The sequence below is a fragment of the Passer montanus genome, unplaced genomic scaffold (assembly GCF_014805655.1).
Source record: "Passer montanus isolate IOZ18808 unplaced genomic scaffold, ASM1480565v1 scaffold10, whole genome shotgun sequence".
NCBI classification, from domain to species: domain Eukaryota; kingdom Metazoa; phylum Chordata; class Aves; order Passeriformes; family Passeridae; genus Passer; species Passer montanus.
Genome location: NW_024356505.1, coordinates 9,527,063 through 9,552,454, shown reverse-complemented (window position 1 = coordinate 9,552,454; position 25,392 = coordinate 9,527,063). Strand labels below are relative to the sequence as shown.

Genomic DNA, 25,392 nt, shown 5'->3' with positions numbered 1-25,392 from the left:
TTAACCAGAATTATTTTTTTCAGTTCAAGTCAGGAACATACATAGATGTCTAACATTGTCTTCATACCCTGTTTTGGCTGTACAGGTAACTTCCTTTGTCTTTCCTTGACATGACATCAGGAAGCCCTTTATACAAAGAAAAACCCTATGGTACATGCCTATTTTAATGTAAAGATATATATATCCTTAAAGTTTACTGCTTGCTTCTTTCAAGCTCCTGCAGACACTGTAGAACTTTATTACAGCATTGTATGTGAATTAAAAATCTAGGTTCAGGTATACCTTTAAAGTCTACACAAAGCAGCAATTTTCTCACTGAGAAAATTGTGTGTATGCTACTTGACAATAAGAACTTAGTTAGCATGAAGAAACTGAAAAGTAAGTTGCAACTACTGAAGTAAATCTATCAGTGATGCATGAGCCCTCTAAGGTTAAATAAACTGTTATTTTTGACCAGGTCACACAGACTATGAACTGACTTAGTGTTTTAATACTAATCTCTGACTAATCTCTGTGAAAAAAATTAAGTGACATGAAAAAAAAATTCTTTATATTTTTCAGGAAGAGGAATCATAAAATATGTGTTATTTGTAAAAATAATATTTGCAAAAATAATGTGCATTTTTAAAAATTTAGTTTAAAAATTAATGCTATTGTGAAGTTTGGCACTTTAGACTAAGTTCCAGGTCAGTGTAAGAAGGACAGCAAATATGTTGGATCAACTACTACTATTTGATCACAAAGTCTTGGAGAGGAGATTTTAAGGACACAATTTAAAGACTTCTCTTTCTAAGAGGTGGCAGATTGTCAATGCATTAATTAGTTAAACAGCCTTTCTTCCTCATTTCATTTCTGAGTGACTGAGCTCTTACATTATGACAGGATCTGAAAGCAGTTCTTTTTCAGAAAAAAAAATCAGCCAAGAGAGCAGTATGAAAGATTCCACAATTTTAATTATAATTTTCTTTCAAACACAGAAATTCCAATGCTCCAAAGATCAAAACAGTATTGTGAGTCTAACCCTGTATTGGTCAACTGCATAGATATGTCCACCCTCCTCATTACAGCAGCACCAAGCTCTTGATACTAGGAACGATATTGTAAGCATTCTTGAAAAAAGTTAGGAAATAAAAACAATAATTAAAATAGCACAAGGATTTCTGGAGATTACAATCACTATATGCACCATACTGCACTGTCCATGTGGCAGTATTTGCCACATGAAATACATTACCAAAATATTTTACAATAATTCCTCTGGTCAATGCTAGAACACAGAAGACTTCCATTAAGTGATAATAATTTTCCTGCTTACCTGAATAACTTTTACATCCTGTCGATACCTTGGTGGAAGACCAAAATGCAAAATCCAATTCAACCTTGCACCAAGCAAGATGATTACATCAGCATGCTGTAATGCCCTAATAAAGGGAAATGACAGAAGCAGATAAGAAGGAATCACTATTACATTTCACAGTCTTTGCAAAACTAGAAGCAAACCTAACCACCACAGCAAACCCCAGAATACACATAGAATTCTTCTAATTCCTCTAAGCTGCTTGCTTAGGCCCAAAACCCTGTATCCTTTTATACAACCTATCACCAAGCCATTCTAGAGTTAAGGAAAATCAGAAGAAAATTAATTACTATTTTCCTATTACACCATTTATAGAGAGGAGTCATTACATTGGGAGACCAACAAGATGCTAAAATGATGCAGAGGTTAAAGCAAAAGACTCACTATTGTGACACTGGCAACACTGGGTGCCAAAATTAAGATTGGGATGGGCCTCTCAGTTTAGTCTCCCATTAATCTGCCTTTCAGATAGGAGACAATATTTGGTATATTCTTTTATTCTCCATTCTTTCTAGCAGCGTGCTTAACAGTGCTAAGGCTAATATGCTCAGCAATGGACACCATTTTACTTTCAGGGTATATAAATGCTCCATCTGCAAACTGACTTTGTGCATATTCATACATAGTAGGGTTCTTAAGAGTCCATTCACATTAATTTTGCCAAAAGCCAAAAAACCCCAAAAAAACCCGTGTTAAAAAATAACTTCAAACATAGCCATTCAGGGTAGTTTGAAATATCTTACTTTTCTTTATAAATTAAGTGCAATTTAGTGATAGGGTATTGCAAACACCACACAGAGACAACAGCTGGCAAAACGTCAACTGCAATACGGGCAGTTCAAGCTTCTGTTTACGGTGGTAAAGTAAAAAGGAGTTTGTTTAATGCACAAAGTTAAATATTTAACAAACTGTTTGCCAGCTCTGTTTTATGTTACAAAATACACACTAGCAACATTAATATATCTACTTGCCATAGGTTTCATAGCTACAGAATATAATATATCTCAAAGTATCTTCCTGGTCAGCATTCTAAAGTGATCCACTTAAATCTGTTGTCCCTTTTCCAGCAGGATCTCCAGTGCTCTACAGTGAGGTGCAAAACATCGTTGAAAACATTTTTGTGGTATGAATTTTCTCTTCCCTGGCATCTGTAGCCCATCAAAATTCCTAGCTGTTTCTCAGCTGTTAGGATTAGAAGCCTGGTTTTATATTTACGTTGATCTTGCTGCAGCTACACAATTTGGATGGTTATCAGGAACTACTCCTTTTGCCATTGGTGTAGGCAAAAAAGGCAGTCCACAAAGGTCCACCAACTTTCTGATGTTGTTTTCAGCATGTGAATAAGCAGCACCTGAATGAAATGAAAGAGACTGCTTAATACTACAGAAACCAACTGTATTTGCTTGCACTTCAATTAAGCTGATTACATTATTGCAGAAAGAATACTGCTTCCCATTATGAAAGCTGCCTGTTACTTTTCATTCCGAAGAACTGAAAACTAAACAAGCCAAACCACAGATATCTGCGGTTGAAATTTCATATATTTTCGACAAAAAGTTTTGTTTGCTTGGTTTTTTTGTAAGATTTCAGCTGAACTCTTTTATCAAATTTTGTGAAGCAGGGCAGGGAAAAATAGGAGATCTTGTTCATTTAAAATGACAATTTTTTAGTGAGTAAAATTTGGTATTATGGGACAGAGACTTCTGCAGCAGCAACACAAGATGACCTTTATGCTCTATCATGTCATTTTTTGCTTACCCCCTGCTCTATAACAACCTGCCCAAGGACTCTACTATAAGCCTTTAGAGAAAAGAGAGAAACACAAACAAGTCCTTGCAAAGGTATGTGTTTGTGCACACGTTTCCTGTGATGCTGCAGCAGTACATGGCTGCTGAATTAAGCTTGCCCAGCCAGTCTGGAGTAACTGACTGGTCCTTGTGCAACGGCTTGAATATGTGAGTCTTAAGTCCTGAAAAATATACTTTTGCAAATATTTCAAAAATTCTGCTAACAACAATATATAGCACAACGTCCAGGTGCATTTCTTGAGTAGATTCTCAATTGCTGACATTGACAAAACACATCTTTTTTATTGAGTTTTCCACATTTCACTTTCAAAGAATGCCCTTTTCTTCCTGTGTATACAGCCAGAGAAGAAAAAAACCAACCCATAATCTCTTCTGATCTACCTTCTGTTTTCAATTTCATTACCTAATCAATCGTAAGAACCATCTCATTTCAATCACTGCACTCCCCAATTAAACAAAGAGATCATTCCCACATCTGCAGGAAAATAGCCTGGGTTAAATGAGCTGGTTATTTTAATTCTCCACCTAGCTGACCTGTATCTTCAACAGAAACACCACTGCCCTGGCCAACACTCCACAAGGAAGCACAAAAGAAGTGAACCAGCACAGAAAATAATTACCCCCATCTGCAGGAATTGATTAGACTGGCAGAGTACAAAGAAAAGTCTGTAAAACAGCAACAGCAGCAGCACCTGCTGTGCTGCTGTACATCCCCACACAGGTAGGCTGGTACTTTCAGCAAGAACCAAGAGAAAAATGACCCTTGGTTTCTCTGATTGTTGCTATATATGCCAGAGCATCAGAGAGAGAATATAATTTCTTTAATAGAATTTAAATTGTTCAGAGTTTTGGAAGTGAACCCTTGGTACTGGCTCTAAGATTAAAGACAACAGTTATCTGATTTTTTTCTACATAAACTTGTATTTTATCAAATGATTTTTCTCTAGATTAAAGATAAACTATTACAGACCAGAAAAAAAATCTAAAACCAGAACAGATTTTAACATTAAATTCCAAAAACTTTTGTGGTTTTAATACTGGTTGGTTGGTTTGTTAGACTAAAAAGAAGATGGATAACACTTCTGGGGAAAAGCAATCACTGTTCTTGTCCTGATCATGCACAGTTCAAAGCTACAACAAACCATTTTACCTTTGCCAATGATGAGCAGAGGCTGCTTGGAAAGAGCAATGACAGAGGCTGCTCTGGATACAGCAGAGGGTTCAGCCATGCTGATGGGAGGTGGCAGGCAGCACTCCGTGTACCTGCAGCCAAGCAAAACAAAAAGAGGCTCTTTAAAAAGTTCAAAACAAGAAATGCTGAAAGACAAAACCTACTGTTTAACATAAAACTGCAGTTGCTACACACCATGCTGCAGCATTTATTAGAACAGGAAATTTTTTCTTTCAAAACAGGCTTTGAAGTTTTCTTCCTTGTTTCTTTAATCTTGTAGGTAGTGTTGTTTCAGAGATTTACAGAGTGACATCAATATATTACCATATTAACTCATTCTTTTTTGCACATTTCATTACAAACTGTCATCTGTATCATTTTATGATGGAATGTCACATTTAGAGGCTGGATTTTCTTGTTTTAGGAAAATAAAATAGGAAATTCACCTATAAATGAATTTTCTTTTGTTCAGTGACTTTAAAAATAATGAATGTAATCTTTACGCACTTGACAGAGCTCTTGTTCACCTGAAGATTCACAAAATCCCCAGGAATGTCAATATAGCAGGAACCTGGACGACCATACATACTGGTCCTTACAGCCTAGAAAACATACAATCACAGTTTTAATCACTGTATGACAGGATTTAAAAAATATTTATATTCAAAAAAAGCAAGCAAATCTGCTGTAGGCAGACAAGGTGTATAGTTTCATTTTGCTGATTCATCACAGTGGAATCTTTTATGGATTGATTTATACCAACAAAATAAAGTTTTGACAGCTATTTATACTTTATCTTATATACCAGCTGGGGCCTTTCAGGAGATGTACAGTATTAGACTTTAATCTTTTTGTTTAATTTGCAATGAGACAACTGCATTATCAGCTGTTATGAATGGAGATACAAAATCAAACATTCATGCTGAATTCTACTTAAAGTAGCGCAAAGAGAGTAAAACCAAGATAACCAATGCCTCCATTTTCTATTACTTTTGATCTCAGTTCTTCTATTGCAGGTAGATGCTGTGCTGAATCTGCACTTCTGGAAACTGTATGACTGTATGCAGAATTTAGGCTGACATAGCTGAAGGACTGCTACAGCAGTATCAAGAGGCTTCTCTAATCCTCTCTGAAGCACGGAGATAAGGATGTGTTTTTTCTCACTCTCAAAAAAAACCAACAGAGCAACAGCCAAACTCAAACACAACCATCTCCACTGCCCCCTCCAAATCTCCTTCACATGACAGTGGTAAAACAGCTGAAGCATTGCATTTCTTGTTATTGCATCTCTCCCTAAAAGCATTTATTTAATACAAATTTTCCAACTCTAACTGAAGCTAACAAAAATCACTGCAGGAAGCAGTAAGCATCTGACTGCACTAGGATCTATTTCTAGCCTACTCTACAGCATTGTTCATATGGCAGAACCTCCCCAGTTGTTAATTTACTCAATCAATTGTCACCTCCTATCTGCCAGAGCAAATTACTCAGAATAACAACTATATCAAATGAAACCCTCAAAATTTAAACAGGAGACAGTTACCCGGTGTTCTGTTGATCATTTTGTATTTTTTCATACCTTTTCAATAACAGCAGGAATAACTTCCAGGCTGCTTGGGCGGACAGACAGCTTGTTGTACAGCCTGCCAGCTTCAACCTGAATAAAGGCAAATCACCATTGTACTGATTTATCAAAGTAATTTTCTAATTTCCACATGAATAAAATGAAAGAAATGCCAGAAGAAAACCAACAAGGTGGAAACTTCCCCACAGAAAAATGCAGTAGCAGCTAGTGAAAACTGTCAAAACCACACTCGTTCCTCCAAGTGCTTAATTTTTTTGGCTTTTTTTCCTTCTCCCATTAACTGGTTTATTTTCTTGGGCATTTTGCTTTTGTCCATCTCATAACAAACAAAGGTAATTTATACTAGCTGAAAGCCTAAAACAGTATGAATTCCAACAGGAAGGCAGTCTGCTGTATTTACACAATGTCAATTTTAAACCAGTAGATGGAGCAAATCAACAGCATTATAACATCTGCTAGGAAATGTTAGTGTTCAGGATTGTTTTACCTACAATAATGAAGACACAAGAATTATTTAACTGAAACCTTCCTGCAGAAATTTTTATTTCTGTGTACCTGTGGGAATTCTTGGAAGGCTCCCATGGTTTCCTGATTTCTGTCAGAAGAACCGCCAATAACAATCAAAGGCCTAGAAAAGTATATTAAAAAACAAACAAAAAATGCTGTAAGTATATATATATATATATATACATATACACACACATGTATTTATATATATAGCACTCACAGATCTGTACAAGAATAAACACAGAATACAGAAACGGATTCTAAATATCAGAGTGCCAGCCAGTGCCCTTCCCAGCAGCTTTTGGGTCACCAGTTTTGGGACAATTTGGCCATATTAAGTGTCTTGGATCATAGAAGTTGATCCTATTGCAGGCAATTTTAATTCAAATTTGAAAATATGGGTGACACAGTGGTTTGAGGGAATGACAACCCCTAATAAGAAGTTAAAAAGTATTTATTGGTCCAAAAAGTATTAAGATGTGTATTTATAAAGGATATTGTAACATGCACAAGCACTAGAACTAAGAAAGAAGCTAGGATACAATTTTTTCAAAAAGATTATGCTTTTATCATACACAATTCGGAACACAGTTAAGTTAGCTGACTGAGAGCACAAGTCCCTGCATTTTGTTTTTAGTAAAAAACTGCAAATCAAAAAAAAAAAAAAACCAGACAAAAAATTAACATGCCTGTAAGCAGTCCTGAACTTAAATCAGTTCACAGCTATGCAAAGAAGGCAGTATTACTTTACAATGAGGGTTATACATTCCACAGGAGCACATTTGTACTGTAATTTCCACAAAATATAATAAATAATTTTCCTGCAGTGAATGAAAACCTGTCTTTTATTCAAATTGTAGGTCGAGCTCTTAAAATGCTAAGTGATGAGTCAACAGAGGAAAGCTGTTTTCTTAATCTCCTTATTCATCCACACTGTATTAGGTCTATAGCTTTTTAGGCTTTTTCTCTTAAACAATTTCTCTTCAGATATGGCCTTATAGACTGCATTTAACTATACAATGTATCAAGCTGAAACATGTGCAGAGTGTTCCATGCATAACCCTAAATTTAATCACCCATAAGACTTGGGGATATGTGTATCTAGATCCGAGCTTCATAACCAGGCCATTTCTCTGCCATGAATCAAAAATCTCAGTTTAAATCCCCCTGAGCAGTGAAATGAGAACTTCAGGCTGTATCTTACCTCCGTGAAAAATCATAATGGAAAAATTCACTTGGTGACTGCTCTACACATTTCATTCTGCTTATTCTCTCCCCTCAGCAAAAGGATTGTTACTATCCAAGAGTATTTGACAGTGACAAACCCTGTGTTCCTCTCACTTGCCTTTTCCAAATTAATTTAAGTATTTTAATGAACAAATTAACTACTACTTCCCAATAATGAAATACAATTACAAAACTTGTCTACTATTTAGAAAGCAAATTCCAACAGCTATATCTAGAAAAGGTTTAGTTTTGCCCTTGAAGATTTAAATAATTCTGACTAGAAAGAAGTTTTTCCCTCAAGGAAATCATTGTACTACTTTCACAATATTGTAGACATTTTAAGAGCAGTGCTTATAGACCAAGGCAAAAACAACAGTGAAGCAGAAGGAACATTTGACTATAATGAAACTAACAATGGTAAGTCTTATGGACTTGCAAGAGAGCAACTTCAGTAAACTGAAAAAAAATTAACTGCAATTTCAGCATGCTTGTGTTTATTCCAAATCTTACCAACTATCACACACTTTGGAGTTTATTGTCACAGCCAGAATGAGGCACAAAATCTTGCTCAGAATGAGACAGGACAGGAGGCAGCAGAATGGCAGGTAACTTTCAGCATGAAGTATCAAGAGGTTTTACCCTTGAAAATGCAGTTTACCCTCAGAAATGTCTCCTGCAAATCCATTAAGTTACATGTACACTTCTTTCTTATAATCAAACTCCCAGCTACTCAACAGCAAGGTCTTCCTATAATCTTTTTTAGTCTAAGGTCAAATAGTGACAGCAAAACTTTAGTCAATAACCCATTTTTTAAAAAAAGAATTTGAACACTAGAGAACTTTTTTACAAAATGTCAGACTTGATTTGAAGTGTTCCCATTACCAAGTTTCCCTCGTCCATCAGCCACTGCTAATTCAGTGTTCCAGTGCTCACACTGCTCTGGATCACATTCTGTTCTGTGAACACATCTGCTTGGTATTGCTACAGCTTCTTCCCAAAATACCTCAGTACAGCTTTCTGAACAGCTTTCAGTGACAGACCAGACAAAGCTGTCACGTCTCAGTGAAGGCTTATAGGAATAAATACTATCCCTCTGTACATCATTTAATTCAATACTTAATTACTGCTCTAAATGTCTGCGTGGGGAGCAAATAGGGATTTTAACAATGCAGTTGTGAATTTATTCACATATGAAATACAGTAATTGAAAGGCAGTATGAATTTAAATTTAGGAAACACTTTTCACATGATCTCCATGATCATGAGAGCATTACAGCCTAATATTGACTTCATTTTCTAACACATCCATACAACCAGCTATATGGATAGATGTTCTAATATATACACAATGGGGCAGGACAAAACCAATAATTTTATTCAAGAGAATACAAAAAAATGTAACTAAATTAATTTTAAAGTTGATAAAGGAAGAATTCCTTTCTCATTATCCACATGAAAGGGGAAAAAAAGTAAAATACTAAATACCATGGAGCTCAACTGTAGGAGTGTGCCCCCTAATGACAGAGTGGCAGAGCTAGCCTTTGTCCCCCAAAAAAGGAAAGAAGCCCAGAAGTTTCTCTCAACGATTAGGTGAAAAGCCACCTCATAGGACCTCAGAGACTTCACCAAAAACTCGGGGTCATCTAACTGGATAGAAGCCAAAAAGTCCCGCCTGGCCCATCAGGTAGAAAAGAAGAGAACAAAAGAACTAAGAGGCTTTTGTGAGGCGTTTATACCAGGGGCAAACCTCTGTACCTGGCTCAAGTTTTTCTGTTTGTTATTTTGCCTTTTATTAAACCTGTTTTGTTCCTAACACTGCAGCAGAAGCCATCCTGCTTATTATTTGCCCCCAAGAGGAAATAGCTAAGCTATCCTTGGGTGTGTTAGGTTCCCTTTTGAGGGTTTATAAGACCTGGCCCAAGAAAAAGAAACCTAACACTCAACATCTGAAATAAGTAACAACACGCAATTACTGGAATTTTAAAGGAAATATGCAGTTAAATTACCAGCAGTTAATGGTTGCATTTGCCATCCCTCCAAGGGCGTGTAGGAAACCTGGACCGGACACTACAAGACATACTCCTGGTCTACACGGAAAATACAAAAAGAAAAAAACAGGATGAGAGAAAAGGAAAGTGATTACAGAGAACAACAAATAAATAATCAATAAAAATTAGTAAGGTGCTGAAATATAGAATATTAAAGTTTTACTCATGTCACCAAAACTCATGAATGGCTAGGAATTTGTACGAATGACTAAAGTTCCACATGGAAATCAGAAACTATGAAGCTGTATCAATCCAATTAGAAAAGCAAGTGAACAATTATGTGCCACCCACACAGAGGTGGGCAATATACACAGGCTTATCCTGACATAGCTCCTGACTTCCTCTATCACATTTGTTCTGCCATCTAATGTTCATATGCAATTTGGGAAACTCATGTTTGCAGTTTTCTCAACTGCACTTAATCAGCAGTTACCAATGAAGAAAGCTCACACTGGAAGAACTGTATATCTGATTCAACACAAATTTTACTGAAATTTAATTCAGGCAGAGACACTTGCTATTCCAGGTGATGAGATAAAAAATGGTAATTCTTAACTAGTGAGCATTTCTTAACAGCTTTGCACATTCTTTACATACCTGCCAGTCAAATATCCAACAGCAGATGCAGCATAACAGGCCTGTTGAAAATATTGGAGTTAATGATACTATTATTATTATTATTATGCATACATTTAATGATATTTTGTAAATAACTTTCAACAAAAAATACTAAAAATAAGCAGGTACAGATTCTTCCCTGACTCTAAGAGCTTAAATGTAAGTAAAAGCTCCATTTCACTCTTTCCATTATAAGATGTGTAATGTGAAAAATCTTAAGACTCTTCTCCACTTCTCTCCACAATTCACGTTCCTGTTGTTACAAGGCATTACATTAGGATTATTTGGGATTTGAAATAGAAAACAATCAACAACAACAACAACAACAAAAAAAACAACAAACAAACCAAACCAAAAAAAACCAAAAAAACCCCACAAAACAACGAGAACCAGGGAAGAAATAGAACAAAACATGAAATATCTGCTTTCCACTGCCTTCTGGATGAACATGGAAGAGAGACTTGCAAGAGAAAGTCAACAAGCAGAAATGCAGCCATTCTGAACTGTATTTCAGAAATCAAGCAAAAGGTTGAAATCTCACATTGGAGAGAATAATTAGATTATTTGGGATTGTCTTTTACAGGCTGAGCTGCTGAAATACACCTCACTCCACTTTGGTACCACACATTTAAAGAAAAATTATGTTTTGAAGAAAAAGCGACAAAAGTGACATCTACAACATTTGGCAGAGCTCATCAGCAGTGTTACAGCAGAACGTGTTTTTAAGCTATTCCTGTAGTGATATTAAACATTTGGATATAAATTTGACCTGGTAAAATGACAGTATGTGATCGAAAAGTTCACAGGTGACAACAGAACTCAAGAATTCATGTGTGACGTTGCCCATTCTCTCCTATTTTCATACTCCTGTCTTGAAATCAGTGAGTTCTAACACTTAATGGGAAAAATAACCCCTCATTTTGCAATATTTCATAATTTTTTTAAGTAAGCTTCTGGCCTTAGAACCTGCCTCTTTCATTTTTAAATAGAGTGGATTTGATTTTAATTATAATTGAGTACTCTGGTGGTAAGATGCCCACTTTGGTTCCAGCTGCCATTATTAAAGGGTTCTTTGAGCCCAATTCCCTTCACAGCTGCACTAACTCCAGGATATTGTATGCTCACAACTACCTTAGGATACAAATATCAAGAGATTGCTTTGAATATGTAGTGATAATTATTATTAAAGATTAAGAGCTAACATAAACAATGTGTTTTGTTAACAAGTAAACATATATTAAAGGGGGTTTTGAAATTTAGAACTGAGCTGGGAAATAAGTCTTCTAAACAACTGCAACAATTACTAATTACCTAAGGACAGATACAAAAACCACACGCCCTGTGAAGTTGCAACACAGTTTTCACTGTTCAAAGGGCACTTGGGTGCAAGTGAGGTGCTTCAGGCAAACTTACAGCGTGTTAAAGGCCACAGGAGAACAGCTTATGGGTATTGGTAGTGCTACTTTTAGCTCCATGCTTTCATCAGGTGATTCTATTCTGCACTTTTACGAGCTTTAGTGCTACTTTTAGCTCCATGCTTTCATCAGGTGTTTCTATTCTCCACTTTTACGAGCTTTTCACAGAATTATTGACGTTGGAAAAGACCTCCAAGATCACTGAGTCCAACCTGTGACCAATCATCATCTTGTCAACTGGAGCATGGCCCTAAGTGCCACATCCAGTCGTTTCTGAACACCTCCAGGGATGGTGACCCCACCACCATCCTGGGCAGAATAAGAACATAAGGATGCCAACCAACAAGTACAGTGCTTGATTATTATCTTATAATGAGATTTTATTGTGATTTAACTTGTTTATGGGCCCTATTTCTTATGAACATTACTAATTAAAATTTTATCACTTTTACAGGGAAATCCTTTTGCTACATCTGGCCTAGAAATGAGGTAGAAACTCAATGCTTGGGAAAAAAATCCCTTAATTTTCCATATATTATATACAGCTGCCTTCACCAAAAAAGGAGGCAGCTGTATAGACATCCTCCACAGCCAGACCACAGGACTGAGACATTTAAAACTATGACAAATATATATTGAGTATATCTTGAATATACTATATATGTATACTCTATATATAACCTTTCATCCTTTTCCAAGAAATTACTCTATTATTCACTGAGGATAAAGAACAAACCAAAACTCACTACAAGATGCAGCTTCATTCATCCTTTCCAACTCCCCAAAGAAATTGTGACATTTGGACCTTAAAACAGTCTTTGTGCTGTTTTTATTCTACTAACAAAAGCAGCTCACAATTAATCAGCAGAATGTTTTTTGCCTCCTTCATCTAGTAAAGACTAATAAATAGAACAGCATCTCGTTTGGCAGAGCAAAGCAATCTTCTCTGTTAATTACAGAGAGATGAGGAAATTAATTTTTATCATGTTAGCAACCACAGCTAAAACTAGAATATTTGCTAAATGGCCTACAGGAACATAAAGATTGTGCTGAATTCCCAGTTCTTCAAAGACTCAAATACACCTTTTAAATATGTTTGTATATGTTTGCCTCTCTCATATGTTACAGATTTTCTACAGAGACATGCATTCCTCTAAATTCTTGTATTCCAATATAACAATGTAAGGATCAGACAGCAAAAACATACAGCTCACAACCCCCTAATTTAGAAGAAGTACTGTAGCAATATTTTGTTGAGGACTGGGACAATCCTAAAGGTTATTAACTACACAAATTGAGGAAAACTGCCAACTGCTATAGATCAGGTATGGGAAGTTGGTCCCTCTGCCACCAGTTCAGCAGCCAGTTCCCCATCTTGTGCAGCAACCCTTCAAAACAAGATATAATCCCAAGGTTAACCTCAACCCCAGACTACCCAAGAAACTACTGAGATTAAAGAGTTGCTGCTGTGGGAAACCAAACAAATGCAGAACCAGCAGCACAGCACCACAATGCTGACGAGCCTGGCTCTTTAATTTGTGACACCTACACAATAAAGGTGAAATGTACAAAAATAAGAGAGTCTAAGTATATGTTCATGGTTGATTTTGAGCACCTGGAAGCATTATTACTTTCTATAGTTTGCTGTTCTGTGAGTTTTTGAAACACAGTTAAGGAAAAAAACCTAGAATTATTTAAATTGTCAGAATAACTTTATCAGTCAACAGGTAAACTTTCCTCTTTGGGCTCTTAAGAACACCACACAAACAGGGGAAAAAAAAGTAAAGGAGCAGGTAATAAAGTCCTAAAAAGAGCTAAAATACTACCAATTGGAGTAAGAATGATAATACTGGGAAGCATGTAGAGAGCTACAGAAAAACAAAAAGCCCTGGATGAGCATCTCAAAACCTGACAGACAATATCTGACAGTACATCACTTGAAGGAGGTAACTTAAATTTTTTTTTCTCCATCACATGCTGTCTTTAATTGTTTTTCCTGTCTCCTATCCTTGCTCCCTTATTGGAGAACAGCATTTTTAATTGAAAGAAGATGTAATTCCCTTAACAGAAAAGGAGGGGCCACTTTAAAATGGAAGTGGGGAAAGAAGGGCACAAAGAAACATTCAACCCAATGCACCAATGTTCTCTGTTATTCCAAAGTAACAGTGGCTGCTCCTGTATAGGTTCTTTAAAGAAAATTCAGAGACCACATTCTTTCTAGTAAGGAAACTGAAACTGGGTTTTATTCCATTGTAAAACAGTTAAGGAAAGGCTCAGTCCCACTACAGATATATACTTACAGCTTGCTCATTTCTCATTCCCACATACTTTATTCCAGCTGCCTGGGCTGCAATTGCAATTTCAGTGACTGGAATACCAACAATGCCAAACATGTATTCAATATTCTATAAAGAAAAAAGTTGAGAAAAGTCAGACTATTTTTTCCCAAAAGACAGCTTTAATAAGCACATGCCAAACAAAGATATGCTAACTACACAGGCAATCTAAAACTAAAATGTAACATATATAGTCACAGAGAAGCTCGCAGGTTACTGTGGAAACATCAGCTGATGTCTGCAGCCCAGCCCTCTGTGGTTGTGAAAGCCCTGGATTTTATTTTGGGAGTCTACAAGCAGTGGGACAAGGGTTCAGTGCCTCAGCCAACGTGTGTTTAGTGCTTTCCACTGAGCAATGCTTACCTGGGCCACCTCTGCTACAGCACTTTCCTGATTCTCAGTATGTCAGCTTCCTCTACTCTGAAAATGCCTCATGGCACCTTGTGTTTTCACACTTTCACAGAAAATTAAGGGCAAAAAGCCCCTAAGAAATGGTTGGGAGAAACACAGAGATAGAGAAGACTACGCTTGTCTGGATTACAAATTAACTATTTCTCCATGTTTCACAGGCCAAGGCCAAAGTCTTCTCCCACGACGCGTGCCAGGCCCGCAGCATCTCCAGTTCAGAGACAGCACAGAGTTTCCGTGGCTGGAGAGGCGCGGGAGGCACAGCCAGCTGCCACGGGCAGAGCCGCAGGTAACGGGACCGGCTGAGCTCGGGAACGGGGCACGCTCGGGAACGGGCAGGCCCGGGAATGGCACCAGGCCCTCCAGAAGGAGGGAACCGGTGTGGGCCTGGGGAACGCCGCCCGGGGGCCGGGCCGCTCCCGGGGTTGTGCGGCGGAACCTCCCTTCCTCTCCCTCCCTCCCTCGCTCCCACAGAGCGGCGGGGCGAGCCCTTTCCGTCCGCCCCGGGGTGAGCCCGGCCGCGCACATCCACTCGCTGCCGGCTCCCGGCCCGCGCTCTTACTTGCGCCCTGAGGGCCTGGGCGATGAGTTGCGCCCCGCTGACCGCCGCGCCCTCCATGTCCGCCCCGCCGCCCGCCTGCCCCGGGCTGGACCGGGGCGAAGGGCGCGCGCAGTGACTGACAGGCGGCTCGGCCAATCAGACAACCGAGGAGGCGGGCCAGAGGAACGCAACCCTGACCCCGTTGGCGAGTTGAGCAGGGCGGAGATCGGAACAGCTTCCTATTGGCCAGCGCGGGCAGCCAATCAGAGGCCGCGAGGCGCCGGCCCTGCAGCGTGAGGCTCGCGGCGCGCGGGGTCGGGATCGGGACTGGGAGCCGGACCCGGATCAGGATCAGGATCCGGCCGGGCCTTCCCGGGAGCGGGCCGGGCCGGGAGGGATCGCTGCGGGCCCGGCCGCGGCCCCGGTGGCCTCCGAGAGCCGCAGGGCCGCGCGGTACCCGTGCGGGGCTGCCAGAGGTGGCGGGCGCGCAGCGGGGCGGAGTGCGCGGGTTGTGTGAGGGCCGGTGCCACACACCCTCCCCAAATCCCGGCACAGGTGACAGCATGGCCTTGCCTCACGGCCCGCCTTGTCCAGCCAAACCACTGGTGACGGCAGCGCTCCATTCGCCCTGGCTCGCCAAACAACGAAAAAATATAAATAACAAAACGCAGATAACAAAAACCTTCACAAAACCTGCATTATAAAATTCTGTAATATAATGCAGCAAATAAAAGCAGTATACAGGAGGTATCAGTGGAAAACCCCTTGAATTTCACTATCTGTATTTTTAAAATATGTTGTATAATATACAGTGGCATGTCAGCAAACTCACAATCCATGGTTACCATTCAAGCTAAAAAAACATTTATTTTTTCATACCCCACTGAATAGTAGTCATTACTGTGTGTGTTACTATTATTACTGTTTATGTTAATATACTATATGTTGGGCATAGCTTAACATGCATTTACTATTAATCACTCAGGAGGACCCATACTAATGCTGTGCTACTTCTGTTATTTCTAGATTCTTCTGAGTGTAGAAGTGTGAAGAACAAGGGTATGTGTTGCTTTTCTCTGTGTATACATCCAGGTGTGGTGATAGGTGACAGATTTCTAATCTTCCAAAGTTGTTGAAAAGCAAGTGACTGGATGCTTTACTTCACAGTACACTGAGATCAGATGGTTCTGAAAAGGTAAATAGGAAAACAGGGGGAGACTGGGGAGACAGCTTGGCATCCAGACTTGGCCACCAGTCTTTTTATCCTTTGTGTGGAACTGTAGCTGGAATAATGTGACTGCATGGCAGTAATACTGCTATGAAATATTTATATTTGCGTGACATGATCCTGCTGAAGCTTGCCTGTCAGGCAAAAGACCACATAAATCATAGGAAAGTGACATAAAAAAGATAAAATTTTAAAGCATTTCAGGTAATGAAAATTTAAAGTCATGGCTCAGGTGAGGTGGCAGCTCTGTAGATCCTAAGCAAATTAACTTCTCTTCAAGGAAAGGATTTATGAGATGGTGTGACATCTTCTAGTAGTAAAAGCATCCAGAGTGTGGCAGAGACTCACTACTTGGAATCTCAACAGCCTAAGGGCTGAGTAAACCCTATTGGTATCCTTATTTTGGCTGGAAAGTTTAATACACCCAAGCCCAGCCTTGGGGCTTGGCATGGCTCTGTGTTGGAAGCAGTCCATGAGGGAGCAGAGTCCTGTTTAAGCTGTCAGACAGGGGAAAGGCTTTAGGGAGCACTCACACAAGTGCTCAGCCATCATCTGTAGGACTGGCAGTAATCACAACCCAAGGCTGGACTCAGAGGAATTATTTTAGTTATTTTAGTTGCCCCAGGTTCAGCCAGATGGGGTTGTGGAGTTGTGTGTTCAGTGCTAAACCTCTTGTGCATCTAAAGGAGCAAAAGATTCAGATTAATACTTTGGAGTGTTTCTGACCACCAGGAAATGAAACGTGATAGAAAAATAAGACCTCTCCAAGCATGTTTGTAAAATGCAACATTTTGTAGAGGGTCATTGCCTGGTTTTGTTTTTTTTTTAATTAGTGTTTTTGGCTTTTAAAAAAGGAACTTTTTCTAATGCATAGCAATTCCATCTTGTGATCTGAAACTCTCCAACTTTTTCCATCACTAATAATGATGAATTCTAATTACATCTTAGTTGACAACTTTATTAAGGAGCAGCTGGCCAGAACCCATTCCTGCCCTAAATAGGCATTTTGGTTTTGAAGGGGTGATAAGAAATAGAAAAGAGATTTTTGTCAGTGCAGTGCAGCACAGCTTGTTTATTTTCAGTATGTTCCTTAAATGTGAGAGGTTTCTACCCCTGAACTCCCTCCTCCTGCTACTGCTTTATATCTTCACATGTGCTTTGGTGTTTCAGTTGCAAAGCTGAGCTGCACAAGGAGGCCTCTTGTTGCTTTGACTTGGGCCCCTCGGACGAGGACACGAGGCTTGACTCCATGTTGATCAGAAGGCTGATTTATTATGATATATATTATACTAAAATGCTACATAACAACTATACTAAAAGAACAGAGAGAAGAAGATCAGAAGGCTACAAAGACAAGAATAGAATAGGAATGAATAACAAAAATCCTGTGACTGCTCACAGCCTTGGCACAGGTGGCTGTGATTGGTCACTGATTGAAAACAATCCACATGAACCAATGGAAGATTCACCTGTGGCACTCCACAGCAGCAGATAGTTATTGTTTACATTTCTTTCCTGAGGCTCTCAGCTCCTCAGGACAGGAAAAATCCTAGCAGAGGCTTTTTCACTAAAAATCCTGGCAACAGCCTCTCCATTCCTGGTGAGGATTGCCAAGTCACCCCCCCAAAAGTACCACATGTTTTCCTCAACAAGCAGAATAGCAAGGATAGCTTGTCATACATCACTTTTCAAAACTGTTTATGTAAATGAGTATCTTTAAGCCATCTGATTACAGAGAGGCCAAGGTTTTATTCTGTTTTCATCACACTTTAAATAAATTCACCCTTGAAGGCATGTATGTATGGACACACTGGCTAATTAAAGCTCAAGGAAATATGAATATGTAGTTGAGCTTAGCAGCATTGAACAGCTAAATTGCTCCTGTACCTTTAGAAGTGTTACTATTACATGTTAGACCTTTTGGCTGAGCTAACAATTCTTCTGCCTACCATGGGCACCAAGGTTATAATTTTGTTGTCCTACATAATGCTTTTTCCATTTGCTCTTTGTCAGATACTAAGCAGCTAGTGCTTAGAAAAAAAAAGCAGTATTGAGCATTGTTGTTAGCTGCTTTTCATTCTGGAGTTCAAGCAAGGAGATATTTTCAGTTAACTTACCATAGACTTTCTTTTTTTAGGTACAAAACTACATTTAATAGAACATGAATAAAAATAAGACTGTGATTAGTTTAGAATTGATCTTTTTTTCCTGCTGAGCTTTAGGGAAGTCTCTTCATGCATATGTCAGTCAGTCTGTATTTGCTTTGGAAAAATTCAGGGAGCTGTAGATCACAAAGACTGAAGGGCACTAAGAGGGTTTTAGAACTTTTTTTTTTTTTGGATACAAGGTCCCTAAGAGCAAATACAATTAAAAAAATCAGTAACTGAACTTAAAGCTATCAATGTATAGCACCAGTAATCTCTCCTGCACGCTCTTTCAGCTTCACTGATATTTGAGATTTAATTCCTTATGATACTACTGACACTGTGGTGACAGAGTTCTCATGTTGTGAGAATAATTCTGAATACAAAGGCATTTCTGTAGTCTTTCTGAAGTGTTGCACAACCATTGACTGTGTCAGTCCTTGCTCTAAGTCCTTTCCTAACTTGGGAAGTCAAAGGGTTACGTGGGGAGCCCATATTGCAGAGTACCCCATCCTTCCAGACTCAATAGTTCTTCATTTTTCCTAAGAAAAGCTAACTAATGCAAATTTTCTCAATTTTGTATAGACTTTTTGTTTTATTTTTGTTGCTATGAAAGCATTTTTAAACTTACTTATCTGCGTTGCGTGGGAGGAATGCAGATCTGAATTGCACTCAACATTTTTATAAATGCTCAAAAAAGCTGCACTGTAGGAGAAATATTTGCCTATTTCATATGTGGAGTTAGAATACAGTGAATTCATAATCCATTAGGAGAAGCATTTTTGTGATAGATGCAGAGGTATTGTCTAGTGTAATTCTCTTGGCAATTTTCTGTTTCAGTGTTGATAAAATAAGTCCTATTTCTGCTTGACTGCTAAATACAGTTTCCAAGTAATTTTAGGAAATGCTACTTTTAAATAAATCTCCCATCACTGAATGGGGAAGAACTGCAAATTTTTGTGTTTAAAAAAAGTTTAAAGCTGCTTTAAACTTTTCTCAAAGATGTTTTGATAAATGCTGAAATAATCTATAAATGAATGTTAATTATAAAGGGAAGCCAAGCAAGAAGATCACTAGAACTGTATATGAAGCTTGAATGCTTTTGAACAGGACATAGTTGTTTAAAGCACCAGTGTTGATGGATTTAAGTTTTAGAAACAACATGCACGTGGTCATTCAGGAACTTAAAAGCACCACACTGCTGAGAGCCTCAGTTACCATCCACACTTAATTGTAAATTCAAATTCCTGGCATGACATTTTTCTCAAGCTCCTTGGGTTTTTCTCCTCTAGATTTATGGCATCCACCATGGTGTCTCTGTGCTGGAAGCTGCCCATCTGCTTTCTCTTCTACCAAGTGGTCTCAGGAAGGGTGAGGAGGGAGGGGCACTACGTGGCGGCCGTGTACGAGCACGAGTCCATCCTGAGCCCCACCCCGGCGGCGCTGGTGGAGCGACGCTCCGCGCTGGAGCTCATGGGCAGGAACCTCGACATCTACGAGCAGCAAGTGCAGGCTGCTGCCAGGCAGGTATGCCCCGCTCCAGGCAGCACTGGTGTGTGCCCTGGGTATATATAGAGGAAGTGCTATTTGAAGATAATCTTTCACATTTGTGTTCCCAGGCAACTAAAGCTGTATTTATATCCATAACTATGGTCTGGGTTCTCAGACCATCTGACCTGCCAGCAGCTCTGAAAAAGAATCAGGCCAATTAGCATCCCGCCTGACTCGGGCTATTCCAAGCTTGGAAAAACACGCCCATCATTATTTAGTAAAGGGAAATCAGTTTTCTATTTTGGTCTGAATACCTCGCTCCTTTCTCTTTTCTTAAATGGAAGGGTTTCCTTGAAAGTTTGTCTTGCTGGCAGCTGTCTTGGGTTTGGTTTTATTCCAGTGCTCTCAATGGAAATTCTTGAATGTTTCTAAAAACTAAGGAAGTCAGATGCTTTGGAAATAAATGTTCTGCTTTTAACAACTTTGTGGAACTAAAATTTTCCATTCCTTTCTCCTACCCACCATGGTATGGTTCTCAGTCTAAATATATTTAGAAGAGAGAGACTAGTATTGCCAGCTGTTGTTAGGCACAGCCCTCTTTCCTGCCCTCCCAAGAAAACCCAGGCTGGTTCTAGTGACAGGAAGCAAGTGTTACTGGCCCTACACAGAGAAGAACTGGCTTGCAATTTTCAGAGATCTGTTGTTCTGGGAGAGAATAATTACTATTTTTATATAATTTGAAAACTCAATATTATATTTTTTGAGAAGTTCAGATGATTGGGCAGAAGCATAATAGCAATTTTTATGCAGCCCTGCACCCAAGACACAAATTATCCCAAAGCCATCACATAGATAAAACGTTTGAGCTGACTTTTGAAAACTCACAGGAATTTGAGTGACTGGTGCTGTGTCTGATTTAAGAAGAATCCACCTCATTTTTAGGAACAGTTCAGACCTTCCTGAATTTCAGGCAGAGCCTCTGGCATCGCTGCATTTTTACCAGACTGTGCACTGCTTCCACAGTGAAGCTGTTTCTGAAATCAAGACTGCCAATACCCTGTCCAACCCTATACTATAATGGAATTTAGAAAAGTCTCTTCATCCATGTGTCTGTCAGTCTGTATTTGCTTTGGAAGAATTCAGGGAGCTGTAGATCACCCAATACCTAATTAATTAGGTGATGCTGCAGCTTTGACAAAGTGTCAATATATGTAACTATGTAAATAGCATAATTCTGATAAAAAATTAAGACAAGTTTTAACATCATCAGTGTTTAACATGAATGATGACATTCTCATAACTTGTGTGAAGGGAGGATATCTTTGGTAAGAAATTGGATGCAGTATGCTCTTATTTGCATGCCCTTAAAATAATGTCAAATGCATTATTTTTCAAGATAAAGGTATGTGTCAGGTTAAATAAGTTTTTTTTATACACACAGTTACACACCTACTACATGGTTACACCTACTATGAAGTTGAAGGAAAGACATCTTCAAGCTACATTATTGGCAAAACATACTTGGGTTATCCTTAACTCTCTTTAGTTCTTTTTACCTATGAGATCCCCCCTTTTCCTTTGCTTTGCCTACAAAACATGTCTTTGTTTTACATACAGGGAGCCCAGATCATTGTTTTTCCTGAAGATGGAATCCATGGCTTCAACTTCACCAGAAGCTCCATTTACCCTTACTTGGATTTCATTCCGCATTCAGGCTCTGGGAAGTGGAATCCCTGCAGAGAGCCCTATTTGTACAATGACACAGAGGTAAATGCAGGGCTGGGATAACTGAATGCTCCAAGTGGGAAGTAGTTCAAGTTGGTTTGCTTAGGGAAGTAAGCAAGAAGTTTAACAACCCCTATTACCAGATTCTGTTTTCATGGATGCTCAAGCTCTGCCAGATTCATTCTTAGCAGAGGAGGGTTTAGATCCACACATACAAGGAGATCAGTTGTGCATGAACCATCTGGATTTGTCATCTCCTCCTCCCCAACCTCTGAAATGGTAACTGCTCTCTCATAAGATCTGTGTGGTTTTAGTTTGAGCAACATAGTTTTAGGTAAGACAAGACAGTAGTAGCTTCCCTTTTGGTGCATTCTTGTTATTTGGCTTTAATGACTTAATGACATCACAGCATTCTGACTCAGCAATCATTGTCAAATCATTAGCACAAGTAACAGGACTTACCTGCTACAACGTAATAGAAGTCACAGCTTGGCACAGACCAAGTGTGGCTACATAAGGTATGACCTGGATGTTACAAAAATAGTATTGTCACTGACTGTTCTGGACCTGAACTGAAAATAACCATGCTCAGTAAATACAGACTGCTAATTCTGTAATTAATATAATGGACCTGAACTGAAAATAACCATGCTCAGTAAATACAGACTGCTAATTCTTTCAGTAATCAATATAAAGAAAGAAATCATGCCTGTACCTAGTGAGCAGGATTTGTGTGAGAACTTGAATCACCGTTGTAAACAATGATCTGTTTGAATCTTTGTTAGCAATGATCATGGCCAAGCAAGCAAGAACTAAGTTTGGCATTCAGATGCTGTTTGGAGATTGCAGTAATGTCAGTCTTTGGGACAGCACTCTGTGTTATGGAAGAAATATCGCAGTAATACTGTGGTGTGCAGTGTTTTCTATTTCTTTGCTGAAATATGCAAGGTCTATCCCTTTCCATCTCTGCTTTTCTAAGTCGTAGGTAGTAATTGCTTTTTTAAAATTTATAGTAAAAACATGCAGGTGCAGATGATCATTATTGGACATTTGCTGTTCTAAAGGCACACACAGGTCAGTTGTGCTGCCTTGGCAGAGTTTTCAGTTGACATACAGTATTTTAAAGGCATTGGTGCTCCTAAAAGTCACAAGTTTCTAAAAATTAGCACCCTATAAATAGATTTATTTTCTTACTTCCTTCTGAGGAAATAAAACCTAGACAATTTTTTTCAGAGCTGTTTTAAAATAAACATCTGAAATAACTTTCTGCCTCCAAAGCTACTGGTTCCAGTAGCTCTTGTCACGAAATCATCAGTGCTTTTAAATTTCACAGATATGGTTAAATGTGTTCAATCTTGAATTCCCAAAATAATATTAAATTAGTCATAGGTGCTTAAGTAAAACTTACTCCAGCACATTCTGAAGCGCTCACATTTGTCCATCCTGTTCTGCAGGTGCTTCAGCGCCTGAGCTGCATGGCTCTGAAGAACAAGATATTCCTTGTGGCCAACCTGGGCACCAAGCAGCCGTGCGAGCGCGCGGAGCCGCGGTGCCCGCCGGACGGGCGGTTCCAGTTCAACACCAACGTGGCGCTGGCCGCCGACGGCGCGCTGCTGGCCGCCTATCGCAAACACAACCTGTACTTCGAGAACGCCTTCGACACCCCTGCCGAGCCAGAGCACGCGTTCTTTGACACCCCCTTTGCTGGCAAGTTTGGCATGTTCACCTGCTTCGATATACTCTTTTTTGAGCCTGCAGTGAGCCTCATCAGACAATACAATTTGAAGCAAATCGTTTATCCAACTGCCTGGATGAACCAGCTCCCGCTTTTGTCTGCTGTAGAGTTTCAACAAGCTTTTTCAACAGCTTTCAATGTCAATATTTTAGCAGCCAACATCCACCACCCTACCTTGGGCATGACAGGGAGTGGCATATACACTCCAGTCAAATCATTCATCTATCACAACATGGAAAGTTATGGTGGCAAGCTCATAGTAGCAGAAATTCCTGTAATTACTGCAGATTATAAAACTAATTTAGAGAGTAACGAAAGATTTAGAGAGAACTTACATGACTCATGCAGGACTTTTACAAGCACCTCACTGGATGATGAAGTTTGCTTTAAGGAGCAAGAGACTCCTGGCAGAGTATCTGAAAAAGGAAAGGAACAGTCACCTCCTTCCTTTTATGCAGAAATGATGTATGACAACTTCACTTTTGTTCCGTTATGGGGGGAAAAGGGAGAGCTCCAGGTTTGTGCCAATAGCCTTTGCTGTTACTTAAACTATCGCAGAGCTGTTCTGAGTGATGAGTTATATGCTTTGGGAGTTTTTGATGGGCTCCACACAGTGCATGGCACATACTATGTCCAGGCCTGTGCCTTGGTGAAGTGTGGTGGTCTCAGCTTTAGCACTTGTGGACAGGAGGTCACGGATGCCACTGCTCTGATAGATTTCCAGCTATGGGGAAATATGAGCACCCCTTACATCTTTCCTTTGCTGCTGACATCTGGTATTACCTTGGACTTTGCTGATCACATGGGCTGGAAAAACAACCACTATTTCCTCAGCAAAAATAGAACATCTGCTGGCCTCCTGACAGCTGCTCTCTATGGACGATGGTATGAAAAGGACTAGCACAGATACTTGACTGAGTCAGAAAGCAACTGCCCATATGTTCAGAGTATGTGTCTTAAGAGAAATTGTTAAATATCCGTATTTGCTAGAGGTTCAGGTGTGTTTGTCCCATCACTGCCCGATGAGGTCCCACATTTGAAATAATGGCTGTTAGTACAGTCTGTACTCTGGTAGCTTATGTCCTACCAGGAGTGAGAGAACTGCCTTGCAAAGGTAAAAGCTTGCTGTGATCTGGTAAGATGATTTATACCAGAAAATAACACTTCTCATTTCAACTGAATTTGTTCCTTTTAATTTAATCCTTTGGTTTTTGGGGGCCCTGGCTGGTAGTGAGGAAATTAATAGAATGGAAAACTACTGCAAGAGAAAAACCCAAACAAAAAAAATAAAGGGTATTGTGCATAACATGGACAAAAACATGTAGGTATACATACAGTTGGCTTTTATTTGCTGAAGTTCTCATCTCTGGTTAAGGTGCCATGATTGTTTTTTTTCTTAGAGTCAAAAACTTCCAGCTGAAATCATTACCATGGACTGGCCACTCGGGTATCTATAATCCTGTTACACATTTAACTGAATGTTACAGTTGAAAACATCTACAGAATGGCTAATCTGAGAAACAGGGTATCAGTGATTGTGAAAAACCAGACTGCAGGAAGACACAATTCAGAAGAAATTATGTTCAAAGAAAACATCAGCATTGATTATCAGTGGCCATGTTATGTACTGTTTGAGTACTTTAACTTTCCCTGTTTAAAAGAACAGTCATTTTAAGACTGTTTTGACTTTAAGACATCTTACACACTGCTCATGAATTTATTCAAGAGGAGTTATGAAAAGCACATAATAAGCTGTGGGACAGCAAGGATTTTGCATCAATGCTGCATGTGCCAGATGGCAGGTTTGTGCTGCTCAGTAAAACACACCATTTTTTTCCAGAGCAATAACTAGATTAAGTGCTATAGCTGTTCTACTGCAGTGAAGAAGCTGGGAAGAGAATATTCAAACGTTATTAATTTGGGGTTACATTCAGACAAGTTAATGTATTCTCAAGCATTATCATTTTATGGGGTCTTATTGGCTATTATGACTTCATCTGGGTAATGGCTGTTGAGTAATGGAATAAACACAACTGTTCCTTTGGTGA

The 25,392-nt window shown here is 39.2% G+C and overlaps 2 protein-coding genes across 5 annotated transcripts in view; one reads left to right on the top strand and one right to left on the bottom strand.

Annotated features, from left to right (window-relative positions):
- HACL1 (2-hydroxyacyl-CoA lyase 1) overlaps nucleotides 1-15,177 on the bottom strand; it is a 21,567-nt gene extending 6,390 nt beyond the window's left edge. The window contains exons 1-10 of the mRNA XM_039710259.1: nucleotides 15,043-15,177; nucleotides 14,037-14,141; nucleotides 10,301-10,341; nucleotides 9,662-9,742; nucleotides 6,477-6,549; nucleotides 5,916-5,993; nucleotides 4,844-4,938; nucleotides 4,316-4,428; nucleotides 2,573-2,708; nucleotides 1,316-1,421 (exon numbers count right to left, since the gene is read on the bottom strand). Coding sequence (XP_039566193.1) covers nucleotides 1,316-1,421; nucleotides 2,573-2,708; nucleotides 4,316-4,428; nucleotides 4,844-4,938; nucleotides 5,916-5,993; nucleotides 6,477-6,549; nucleotides 9,662-9,742; nucleotides 10,301-10,341; nucleotides 14,037-14,141; nucleotides 15,043-15,099 — 885 coding nt within the window. The 5' untranslated portion in view covers nucleotides 15,100-15,177. The remainder of the gene's footprint in view (nucleotides 1-1,315; nucleotides 1,422-2,572; nucleotides 2,709-4,315; nucleotides 4,429-4,843; nucleotides 4,939-5,915; nucleotides 5,994-6,476; nucleotides 6,550-9,661; nucleotides 9,743-10,300; nucleotides 10,342-14,036; nucleotides 14,142-15,042) is intronic.
- BTD (biotinidase) lies at nucleotides 14,203-25,392 on the top strand. Of its 4 annotated transcripts, XM_039710277.1 has the most exons (6): nucleotides 14,206-14,472; nucleotides 14,642-14,769; nucleotides 16,048-16,080; nucleotides 19,686-19,920; nucleotides 21,502-21,651; nucleotides 23,064-25,392. In XM_039710277.1, exons 4-6 carry the CDS (start codon nucleotides 19,690-19,692, stop codon nucleotides 24,243-24,245), a joined length of 1,563 nt encoding a protein of 520 aa, XP_039566211.1. In that variant the 5' UTR covers nucleotides 14,206-14,472; nucleotides 14,642-14,769; nucleotides 16,048-16,080; nucleotides 19,686-19,689; the 3' UTR covers nucleotides 24,246-25,392. The 4 variants fall into 4 exon arrangements, with proteins under 4 accessions (XP_039566218.1, XP_039566211.1, XP_039566228.1 ...); XM_039710284.1 differs by lacking the exon at nucleotides 16,048-16,080 and having other exon boundaries at nucleotides 14,203-14,472; XM_039710294.1 differs by lacking the exons at nucleotides 14,206-14,472; nucleotides 14,642-14,769 and adding an exon at nucleotides 15,245-15,314.